Source organism: Vitis vinifera, chromosome 1 (assembly GCF_030704535.1).
Source record: "Vitis vinifera cultivar Pinot Noir 40024 chromosome 1, ASM3070453v1".
Taxonomy (NCBI): Eukaryota; Viridiplantae; Streptophyta; class Magnoliopsida; order Vitales; family Vitaceae; genus Vitis; species Vitis vinifera.
Genome location: NC_081805.1, coordinates 26,319,142 through 26,331,159, shown reverse-complemented (window position 1 = coordinate 26,331,159; position 12,018 = coordinate 26,319,142). Strand labels below are relative to the sequence as shown.

Below are 12,018 nucleotides of genomic sequence, written 5' to 3'. Positions count from 1 at the left end.
TTTTGTGGTTTCTAAGATTGAATCTCTCTAACTTGCTTATAAAATATTCTTATCATCAATGTAGCAAGGAGTTACACATAGGATAAGGTAAATTTTCTTTGCATTTGGTGTGGACAATCTCTTCAAAAGTGCAAAAATCGGATAATGGGACCATTTTGGAAAACCCAATTATATTATTTCATTTTAATTTCAGACCCATTTTGGGAATTCAATTCCCTAATTTGAAGAATTAATTATTAGTTAAGATTTTACTTCAAGAGTATTAAATTTTACGTTATAACTCCAAAAGACCTCAAATCATTAAAAAAATTAATGATGCTCATTATTTGATTGATGTTCTGGAATGAAATGATTTCATTCTACCCGAAGATGAAATTTAAACAAATTGATGAAATCATTTCCTACATGGGAGGCCTTCCTATCCAATTTATAGTTTGTTGTTTCCACCACATTCCTTGCACTCAGCATTTGGTCTAAGAGAGGCTCCCAACAGAAGCTATGGGAAAGGTATCAAACCCTAATTATTTGTTTGGTTGTTGAGAAATTATAAGAAGAGAAAGGGAAAAAAAAAACCATGGTAACAATAATTCTATTGGTTTTATTAGTTTTAAGACTGTGTTTGTTTTATTAGTTTAATATGATTTTAAGAGTTTCTTTGGAAATTATTCTTGAAAATAAGTTTTTAAGTTTAAAAACATATTTAATAGTTTTTTATTAAAAAATATTTTTTTGAAAATACTTAGTTTTTAAAACAAATTTATAGGTGTTTTCAAGTGTTTTTTTTTTCTTTTAAAAAAATGAAAAAAAAAACAAAAAACAAAACACTCAAACTTTTCAATACAAATTTTTACATGGTGTAAGTCAGGAACAGGAATAATGAATCGAGAAAATTATTTTTTGAATTTGAATTCTTAACTGTTTTTTAAAACTCTTCCAATAAATTGTTTTCTAAAAACTACTTTAAAAAATGTTATGGAACAAAGCCTGAATTTTGATTTTTGGGCAGAAAAATGGTGAAAATGAGAAAAAAGGCACAACAGGGGATCCAAAAAGTGGAGATAAGAAGCAAGAAGAGTCAAAGGAAGATATCATTTTGAAGGTTTACATGCACTGTGAAGGATGTGCAAACAAGGTTTTGAAAAGCCTGAGAGGTTTTGATGGTATGACTCTACAAAAAAATATAATAATCACATCACATGTTTCAGTTAAAAGAATTTATAGGTTTTTTTTTTTTTTTGGTGCATATTTTTACATTTATTAATCCTTTTATTTCTCTAAATTTTTATGTGGTTTTTTTTTTTTTTTTCCATAGGAGTTGAAGAAGTTGAGACAGATCGTAAGAATCATAAAGTGATAGTGAAGGGAGAAAAGGCTGATCCATTGAAGGTTTTGGAGAGGGTTAAGAAGAAATGTGGGAAAAATGTAGAGCTTCTCTCCCCCATTCCCAAAGCCAAAGAGCCTCAAGAGAATAAGAAAGAAGCGAAAGAAGAGGTTTTCTTTTTTTATTTATTTATTTTTCTTAAAAAATAATAATTTTATCAAAATAATTATATTATTTTATATTGAATATTTAATTTATTTTTATTTTCGCAGCCTAGAGTGATGATTGTGGTGCTTAAGGTGTATATGCACTGTGAGAATTGTGCGGTAGAAATCAAGAAAGCTATATTGAAAATGAAAGGTAAATCAAATCACTCATTTGATGTTCCTTTCCATCTTCTAGTCGTATCTCTCTCTATATATATTCATTTTGACAAGTCAACTCACCCTTTACTCTTATTAGCATCATAATAAATAAAAACAACAATTGCCTTTAATTTTTTAGGAAATAAATTGGTATTTTTCAAACAAAATTATTTTTTTATTGAAAATTTTGATACTAATTTTTGGCCACTTAAATTTAATACAAGGAAAAGTAAGAAGGAAAATATATAAGAAAAAAAAGTTGAAATCACAAGAGGAAAAACCCTTAAATGATTTTTTTTTTTAATTTGAATTTGAATTCATTTATTTTCTCTTCTCTTCTATACAAATATATTAAAATTAAAGACTCATAGTCATTTATTCATCTTGAGATTTAACCATTTTGAAGTACACAGAGGGCTTAACCAATTCACAGACTTATCCCTAGGTGTTTTTCAATTGTTTTTTTTTTTTTTCCCCGGAAAAAATATTATAGCATACCTAAATAAAATAAAATGGAATTTGAAAATTATATTTCTTTATTAAAATATTTAAACATTTTTCTTAGGTTTGTTTGAAACTGTTATATAAACATAAAATCGTTTTTAACTCAAAAACACTTGCTTTTTTTGAGATTTTTTTTTTTGTTTTGAAAACAAATTATTTTTTAAAACAAGTTTGAATTACCTTCAGGTATTTTTGAAAATTAAGTGTTCTTGAAAATATAAAAAATATTTTAAAAATTTTCACATTATAAATAAGTGTTTGATTTTTTCATTAAAAATATGCAACAAAAAAAACTAATTTTCCAAATAGAATTTTATTTCTAAAATTAGTTTAAGAACTATTCTCAAAAACCATTTTTAAAAACTTTGCCAAACAAACCCTTGAATTCCTTCCTATATTTCCTTTTTCATTAAATTTTTATAATTCAAATGAAAATTCTTGATTTATTTATTTTTTCTTTAAGAAGTAAGAAAAATATATGTAAAAAAAAATATCTATGAATTTCAGGAGTTCGAACAGTGGAGCATCTATTATTTGAACCGATAAAATAGCTATGATAATACTTGTTAGGATAAAAAAATCTGACATCTTATTTGAAAACTAATCATCTATATCTTGGTCAATGTCACAGTCCTTTATTGATCTTGAGATTTAACCATTTTGAAGTATAAAGAGGGCTTAACCAATTCACAGACTTATTCATAGGTATTTTTTAATTGTTTTTTTTTTTCAGGAAAAATATATTATAGCATACCTAAATAAAATAATATGGAATTTGAATATTATATTTTTTATTAAAATATTTAAATATTTTTCTTAGGGTTTGTTTGAAACTGTTCTATAAACATAAAATTGTTTCTAACTCAAAAAACACTTGCTTATTGAGATTTTTTTTTTTTTTTTTTTGTGTTAAAAACAAATTATTTTTTAAAACAAGTTTAAATTACCTTCAGGTATTTTTGTAAATTAAGTGTTCTAAACAACAATTTAAAATATAAATAATATTTTAAAAAATTTCACATTATACATAAGTGTTTGCTTTTTTCATTAAAAATATGCAAATAAATAAATAAATTATTTTTTCAAATAGAATTTTATTTCTAAAATTAGTTCAAGAAGTATTCTCAAAAACTAATTTTGATGACTATTTTAAAAAATTTTGCCAAAAAAACCCTTGAATTCCTTGCTATATTTCCTTTTTCATTAAATTTTTATAATTCAAATGAAAATTCTTGATTTATTTATTTTTTCTTTAAGAAGTAAGAAAAATATCTATGAATTTCAGGAGTTCGAACAGTGGAGCCAGATACAAAAAACTCGACTGTGACAGTGAAAGGAGTGTTTGATCCACCAAAGCTGATTGATCATCTCCATAATCGAGCAGGAAAACATGCAGTAATCTTAAAGCAAAATGAAGAGAAGAAGCAGAAGAAACAAGAAGTGAAGGAGATGAGGGAGACCGACAAGAAAAGTGATATAAAAGAGGGAATCGAAGAGCAGTGGGGAAATGAAATTGATTCCGACTTTTTCTATTATAATTCTCAATATCCTTATCAACATTTATACCCTTATCAATTTTTTAGTGAGGAAAATACTAATGCTTGTTCGATATTGTGAACATTCCCAAAAATTTGAGTAAATGAATCATTTTGATGAATATTGCTCTATTATTATTATTATTATTATTATTATTGGTTTAGTTGTAATGTTATTGTATTTGGTTACATGTCTTAAGGCTATATTTGATTTTGGAAAGTACTAAAGGAAGAAAAGAGAACATATTACCGAAAAATGTTTTCTCATATTTGGTTTTATTATAAAAAAAATTAAATACAATTAAAATCACTTAAAGTTTATATATTTTAAAATTATTTATTCTTTATATAATAGAAGGTAAATTTTACTCTACCTACGTAGAAGGATCATTGTTTGTTGACTTTCTACGGTCCAAACTTTCGGTCCCCAATTGAAAAGGAGTTTTGGGTTAAAATGGCCCTTTAAAAAAAAAATTATAGCATCTAACCGTAATTTCAAACTTATGTTCAAATTGGCCTCTTTGCTCCCACGTAGGCACCATGTCATTAAAAATATTTTTTTTCATCATTTTAGTTAAAGCTGCAGTTGACAACTATGACTTCATTTTTAAACTAAAGTCGTATCATTTTTTAACTAAAGCTACAGTTGTCAACGATAGCTTTAGTTAATTTTTCTTTTTAATTAAAAATTTAATTAAAATTTATTAAATTATAATTTATGATTGAAATTTAAAAATATAATTAAATAATAAATTATTTATATTTAAATTTAAAAATCTAGTATTACTTCAACAAACATAAATTGATAAATAGAAGATATTATAAATAAATATTTTATTTATTATAAATTAATAATCTTAAAATAATAAATTTATATAACATATAAATAATATAAAATTGTATAATTTATTAATTTAAGATATTTAATTTTTTATTTTTTAAGATATTAATTTATATGTATTATGATAAATTTATCTTTATTGAAATAATATATAAAAAATGAAGCCATAATTGTCAACTGTGGTTTTAACTAAAATGACGAAAAAAAATATTTTTAATGACATGAGTCTTACATGACACCAAAGATGCTAATTTGGACATAAGTTTAAAAGAGTGGTTAGATGTTACAATTTGTTTTTTAAAAAGGGCCATTTTGACCCAAAACTCATTGAAAATGGGCAAACATGCTTGGCACTACTGATAGACTACTTAATATTCAATTCAAAAGGCCTTATTTAGTTTCACAAGCCTTTGTCATTTTCAATAAACTAAGTAGGGCTGAGGCCTCTTGTGAATCTATAAATTTGAGGAGCATGCCGCAACAAAAAGGATGGACCCATATGCATTTCATTCTAATTGGAAGGGGAAAAAGAAAAAAAATACCCCTCATCATGGTGAACCTCACCTTGTGGTTGGGATGAGGTAAAGGCCTCCTAGTTGAGCGCGATGAGTTTCATCTTTCTTGGTATTTAAGTTAAATATATTATTAGGTACATCCTTTTATTTTGAAGCAAAATAGTGGTGAAATAACAAATAAAAAGAATAGATGGGTATTTGATAAATTTTCAAACTCATAATAGACAAGTATATTTAGCCCAAACTTCATAAAATGTTAGTAAAATTAATAATACGATAAAGGAAAATAAGTGAAATGAGTTCAAAGAATTAATCCTTTAACGAAGAAAAATAAATAAAATGAGTTTGAAAAAATATATAAAAATAATTTATTAGTTTTAAATTTATTTTTTATTTTTTTCACTTTTATTTTTTTTTTACTTTTTCTCTTTATTTTTTTCTCCTAAATTTCTTCGGATCAAACACCGCCTAGATTCGCTTATTAAGTTTATATATATATATATATATATATATATATATATATATGAAAAAGGGGGGAAAATCTAATAGGAGAAGCCTTGAAATAATAACCAAAAGAAAAAGAAAAATGTAAAAGTCCAAAATCTACTTAAATATAAAAAATTATAAAAATATTAGTCATAATTTTTTTCACCCTAATTTTTATCATGTTGTTAAATAATAGATAATAATTGCATGTTAATAAATTTTTAAATTTAACAAATAAAAAATACTTTTTTATTGATATTAAATTATAATTTTACCATATAAACATGTCATAAAAATAATAAGAAAAGTGGTAGGATGCATAGCATCTTCCAAGAAAAAAATCATGTGCCTTGTTGTCATATACAATCTTTTTTCGTACGTCTCTTATCACCGTGTGGTGGAGGTTTCTGCAATGTGAAAAATGCGAGGGAGCTGCAAAACCGAATGGTCAAACTTCTTCATAGAGAATATTCAATAGAATATTTCTTTATTTATTTTGTCTTCTGCTCTGCCAACCCACAACCCACACCCTCCACAACCAACCCCTTCTGAGATTTTTTATTTTATTTTATTATTTATTATTTATTATTATTATCTTTAATGGGTCCTATACATTCAAAATGTGATTTTCTTGGAAATGATGCTTCTCATTTTTTTATTTTATGAGATACAATCATTTTTATATCAATCTCAAACATAAAATGACAAATCAGCAAATACGTATTCAAAGATTAAAATTAACCATTTTAACGAGAATGAAAATAAAAAAATATTTAAAATTTTTTTATATTTAAAAATAATTGATTAAAAAGAACAAAAAGATCTCATCTAATATTTTTTGTCTTAAAAAATACCATATTTTTAACATAAATACCTCTCAATATATTGATTATTTACAAAATGTAAAGATATTTTTATTCAAAATAAAAATTCTTTAAGCTTAAAAAAAGATGAAAGTTTGATTCATAAAATGAGAATGATTTTATCATTTTTAATCAAATAACCCTATATATAATTAATCTGTATAAACTTTACTTTTTAGAAAAATTTTAATCATCTGGTGAGAAAGTATAATTGTTTTCAAATAAATGGTTATAATGTTTTTTATTGTGATGAGAATAAAAAGAGTTTCGGTATGTGTCTTGTCCCATTCATAAAAAATTGAAATTTGAGGTACTTATTTTGCCTCATCTCAATTATATTGATTTTAATGTAATTGAATTTTGTAAAAATAAAAAATAATTTTAAAAAATAAAATAGGGTGAATATGATAACTTATTATAGAGATAAACATTTGAATATCTTAAAAAATTAAAAATACTTTGTTTAAATTTAAATTATTAACCAAACCTTATAAAATTAAAATATTTTTCTTAAAATTTATATATTGATATGTTTGAGATTGAAAATCTAAAATTAAATTGATCCTCCCTTAGTCAAAATTAATCAATTTTGATTTAAAAATAGGATAAAAGATAGTCAAACTTGATTTACTTCCAAATAAGTTTGACACGAGGAAATATCCATGTAATTGATAAAATGATGTAACCCTTTTCATAAAACAATATATATTTTTTTATTTATCAAATCCTCTGTCAATAAAAATAAAAATAAAAAAGACCTCCTGTGGGCCCAAGCAGCCGTCTGGCGAAGCCAGACGGCGCCCGGGTCGAAGTTGGCCGTGCACTAACACCTCCGATGTTTATCATTCCGGGTCATGGTCCAAGACTCCAAGGCGGCCCAAGCGTTGAAATTCTGTGGTAGAAGAGGGTAGCTGAAAGACTAAAACGACACTTGAGATGTCGTTTTCATTTCTCCAACTTCCATATCTTGCAAAAGGGTAGGTGCTTTTGGAATTTTACTTTATTGAAATGTTACCGTTACCACGAGCGGGTGCGTAGTGTGACTACGTTACCCAAGACGTCAGAAAAAGCTGCACGTGGCGTTACTGTCCTCATTCAATAAGATTATGACACGTCAGCACTTGAAGAGATAAACCCACATGGGTTTCGTTCACTAATTGGATGGTGCCCTAAATGAAATTATTAACGTATCTCAATTTATCATAATTAGCTTTTTATTCATAAAATATTTTTTTCGTCAAACTTTAAATTTTTATTTTTATTTTTATTCTTATATTAATATTAATTTAAATAAAAATATAGATAGATTTCCCCGAAATATGAGTTAAATAATATTTTGATATTGTTTAAATTGATTTTTTAAATTTTATTTTTAAATTATCGATTTTAAACCATTTTGACTCATAAAATTAGATTTTTGATATTTTTATTTTATAAAATATCAAGACAACGAGAGGATAAGCCAAAATTAGGTGGAAATGAATGCATCCTTTCCATGTTTTTAATTGGATTTGGTTTGGTAATGAATCATGCAACGGTTTAATCTACACCTTTATGCCAAATCTGACTTGGCATCACTCCATTGTGTAACTGTCACAGCTTGTTAGAAAAATTGTCCAATCATGATCCGCCATCTGGCAAAAAAACTATCTGGCTCAGGCTCAAATTAATGGTCGTGCGCCACCTGGCAAAATAAATATTTCCGTCTCAAGTTTAAATTAATAATTGTGGTCAACCGGCCCAGGCTAGCACTTCTCCAGGGTCAGGAAAACCTAGAATTTCTAAACATCAAGATACTGCCACGTGTATAAAACTCTCCCGCGTTGTACATCTATCCGTTAACCCTAATCTCTCCCTCTCCCTTTCTCTCTCCTCTCTCCTCTCTCCTCTCTCCTCTCGCGCTCTCTCTCTCTCTTCTGCAACTCCTCCATTGAGGAAGAGAAAGGAGAAGACACATTCTTTTTTTGAAAGAAAATAAGAAAAATAAGGTGAAAATGGGAAAATTATTGTATGATTCGTCGGGAGGAGGTGAGTCGTTTAAAACTCCACCTCCGACCGGTCATTGGAGAGATCCGCAGGTGACTTCGGTCGATAGTATCGAGGTTGTCGATGTGGTGGACCAGGTCACATGGGAGAACGTAAGCGGCCTACAGGACCAGCAGAGAAGGCATCTACAGAGAATCCACCAGAAGGGCGTGCTGTGGAAGCACCCGGACGGTGAGTCGTCGCCGGCGGCGGCGAAATCGGTGGTATTCCGGCTGTCTCACGGCGGAGATGTGGATCCTGATGGGAACTGCCTCTTCACTGCGTCTAAGAAGGCGATGAGGTGCGAGATCGATGCCCGGGAACTCCGGCGGCGGACTGTGAAACGATTCTTGGAAGATCTCGGATCGTTAAGCAGCGTGGAGAGAGAAAGTGCCAACGATGCGATTAAGCACATGTATTCGCCTGATCTAAGGTCTGGTTGGGGAATCCATGTGATTCAGGAGGTGAAGTTGTTGGCGAGGAAGGAGGACCGGGAGGGTTTGGATGCTGCCGTTGGCGAACTGCTTGATCTTGGAATGCAGAGGTAATTTTCTTGCTTTTTCATCGATCTAGTTGGTTTCTGGGAGACGAAAGGCTCTGTTAGGTTTGTGGAAAAAGGCTCTCTTTCTTGAGCATTTTCCCCTTGGTTTGGTTGTTGGGACTTGGAAGAAGAAAAGAATGGGAAATGATCTAAACGTTCTCTTTCATGGGCTCTTCTCCTTTCATTTCTTTTCTTTTACTTTCCCCCTTTTCTCAGTAACCAAACTGAGGGTCAAGGCATCTGGTTGTTACTCTAAACGCATGTTTGTTTCTTCTGAATCTTTAATGAACCTTGCTTTAGAAATGTAAATGTATGTTAAAGAAAATTCTGATGTATGAATAAAAGCATAAACTGATGATGAATTTGGCCGGTTGTTGTAACATTAAGTTCTATCAATTTGTTTTCTGAAGTTTTATCATTTTACTTTTCATGATTGAAGAGAAATGGCAGCAGAGTCTATTTACAAGGAGAGATGTATTGCTGTGGATGACGGCTCGAGTTGGGCCAAATACATGTCTATCTCTGGTTCTCCTGATGATGAATATGACATCATCTCTTTGCAATATACTGAGGAGGGTTTATTGACTGTAGATGAGAATAGAGAAGGTCATGCTGCCGCTTTTGGAGATGATATAGCCATTGAATGTCTTGCCACAGAGTTCAAGCGAGAGATATTTGTTGTAAGAAGACATTGGTCCCTTAGTTCGTTTCTATTTTCCTTGGTTCTTTCCATATGCCCAGTTGCTTGGAATTCTGACTTTTTAATGCCTGTTTCTTATGCCTTTTCCTCATCTCAAATCTTTTCTTATTCAGTTAAGTCCATTAGTGTAAAATTAATGAAATTAAAAATGAAAAAGAAAGAGACCCATAACAATTACATCAGATTTTTTTTTTTGTGCCTGAATGTATTCAAAATGATTGGATGTGTGTTTAATTGGTATGTCACAACATATGTATTTTTGTACCTTTTACTGTAGGATGTTACTTTGGTGATTTGATTTCAGCAAACAATCATGATTTACGCCATTAAAGATGAATTTGCAGAAATGTGAATACAATCAATATCTGTTGTCTGATTATTACTTAAATTTTATTGTATGAAAGGTGTTCCAATTGATGATATTGTATACATATATATTCAGATTACAGTTTTTACAATTTTAAGCCTCCGTAAGAGCATTATACCCCATTTTTTCATACCAGCATTTAAATTTTTTGTTTTCATGGTGCTTCTGTTTTAATTTTTCAATTGTTTCTTTTGGACTGATGGTGCTATTGGTTATTAATAGCATATAGTATTTAATTGTTGCAGATTGCCACTAAAAGTGTTTGTTACCTGGGAAAACTTTAGTCATGCATACTACTTAAACATCAATTCCCAAGACAATCTAATTGAGCAAGAGATTAATAAATGTGGACATCTTAACCATGTAAGGGAAATGGAGAATCTGTCAAATGCGCTTGATAGGTTTGCCCTGTTGTTTAGTTGGATTAGATGCCCATAGATACTCTAATTCACTATCCTTCCCTATATAATGATTTAAGTAAATAAATTAAAGAAGTCTGACTAAAATTAATTTTCTACTCTTTGCACAATAATATTTTTCATTTGAAGCAAAGTATTTTTTTTTGTTTAACTTCTTGGATATTTACAAGTAAATTATTTATTTTTGAGCTTCTTTGTCTCGATCCCATGTTGTACAGGTGCAAGCACATGGATCAGATGCAATGGTTGATGAGGAAAATTGTGTTTTCTTCTTACCACATCGTCCGAGAGGTCGAATTTGTGAACCTCCCTTCTTTCTTTTCATGAAAGGAACAGGTAAGAAATCTTTTTCATTATTGGATTTTACCATTGTTCCTCATGATGGAAATTGGATGCCAAGCTTGGCATGCGTTTCATTACCTGTGGAGTGCTGAAATAGTTTTACATTTGGTCCATCAGATCAGCAATAGAGGAATGCTTGTTAGTCATCACTAGGCGAATCTGTTTGTTCTTCTATTATCTTCAGTTTTGCTGTTTTCTTTATTAGTGCTAGATTTTGGGTTTTGAAGATCTTCTAATCATGCAGGCTGGAGTGGTGCTGGAGCGGATCACTATGAGCCCCTGATTGCTCATCCTTCTTCAGCCGTATCCCAGGAGAAAGTTGCTTGGGTACTCTGAAGCTATGGGTTTTGCAGTTTGGTGACTATTTCCCCCCCGTGTCTGGCATGCAATCCAGTTTTTGGAGACGAAGAGAATTTCGTGGCACTGCACTCCATTTTTCTGTTAACAATATCTAGATTAGGTGACTTCAGTCTAACTTGCAGGTTTCTGTGCCTGCCTTTGAGCAACCCTTGAAGTTTTTGTATTTGCAATGGTTTTTTACCGGCTTCTGCTGTTGTCTTTGTTGAGTTTCTTGACATTTTGTCCGAGTTGGAATAGTATACCATTTGTTGTATCTTTTGCTAGATCTTGTCCGAGCTGGAATAGCATACCATTCGTTGTATCTTGTGCTAGATTTTGTCCGAACTGGAATTGTTTATACCATTTGTTGAACAAAATTTCTGTTATTCATTTTTACAATGGTTTATGTTGATTTAAAATATAAAGAATTCCAAGGCTATATATAATTTCGAATCCTTGATATGTAAGTGCAATTAATTTGTACCCAAAGACAAAAGATTAGGTTAGTATTAATCCAAGAGAGAATAAAGTTATACAAGTGTCTTTATCTCTTTGAACATGTGAATTTGTAAAAATATGATTTTAATTGAACCTCACCACTTAAATTCATGAAATATAAATGCATTTTATTTAATATAAAAAATTTGTCAATAAAAATAATATTTATGACCTTTTATTAAAAAAGTCACATAAGCAAAAAATTTAATTTTATAGAAATAAAATATTAGAGAAGCATATGAAATGTTAATAATTGATTCAAATAGAATATCACCAATAATTTATTTATTTATTTTTATGAATCCCTTCAATTTTAACTCTTCTTTTTATCGGCCCTCTCAAGAACTTCATTTTGTT

The 12,018-nt window shown here is 29.3% G+C and overlaps 2 protein-coding genes across 7 annotated transcripts; both read left to right on the top strand.

Annotated features, from left to right (window-relative positions):
- The first annotated feature begins 498 nt into the window (after positions 1-498).
- Positions 499-3,807, top strand: LOC132253838 (heavy metal-associated isoprenylated plant protein 8-like). Its single transcript, XM_059737090.1, has 5 exons — positions 499-507; positions 1,007-1,160; positions 1,313-1,491; positions 1,594-1,681; positions 3,476-3,807. The coding sequence occupies exons 1-5, from the start codon at positions 499-501 to the stop codon at positions 3,805-3,807; spliced, it is 762 nt and encodes a 253-aa protein (XP_059593073.1).
- A 4,423-nt stretch (positions 3,808-8,230) lies between these two features.
- LOC100253975 (uncharacterized) lies at positions 8,231-11,549 on the top strand. 6 transcript variants are annotated; one of them, XM_059735756.1, is made up of 5 exons: positions 8,256-8,999; positions 9,436-9,676; positions 10,701-10,818; positions 10,942-10,962; positions 11,069-11,185. In XM_059735756.1, the coding sequence occupies exons 1-4, from the start codon at positions 8,425-8,427 to the stop codon at positions 10,950-10,952; spliced, it is 945 nt and encodes a 314-aa protein (XP_059591739.1). In that variant the 5' UTR covers positions 8,256-8,424; the 3' UTR covers positions 10,953-10,962; positions 11,069-11,185. The 6 variants fall into 6 exon arrangements, with proteins under 6 accessions (XP_059591734.1, XP_003631358.1, XP_059591735.1 ...); XM_010658599.3 differs by having other exon boundaries at positions 10,942-10,985; XM_003631310.4 differs by lacking the exon at positions 10,942-10,962 and having other exon boundaries at positions 8,248-8,999; positions 11,069-11,549.
- Positions 11,550-12,018: the final 469 nt, after the last annotated feature.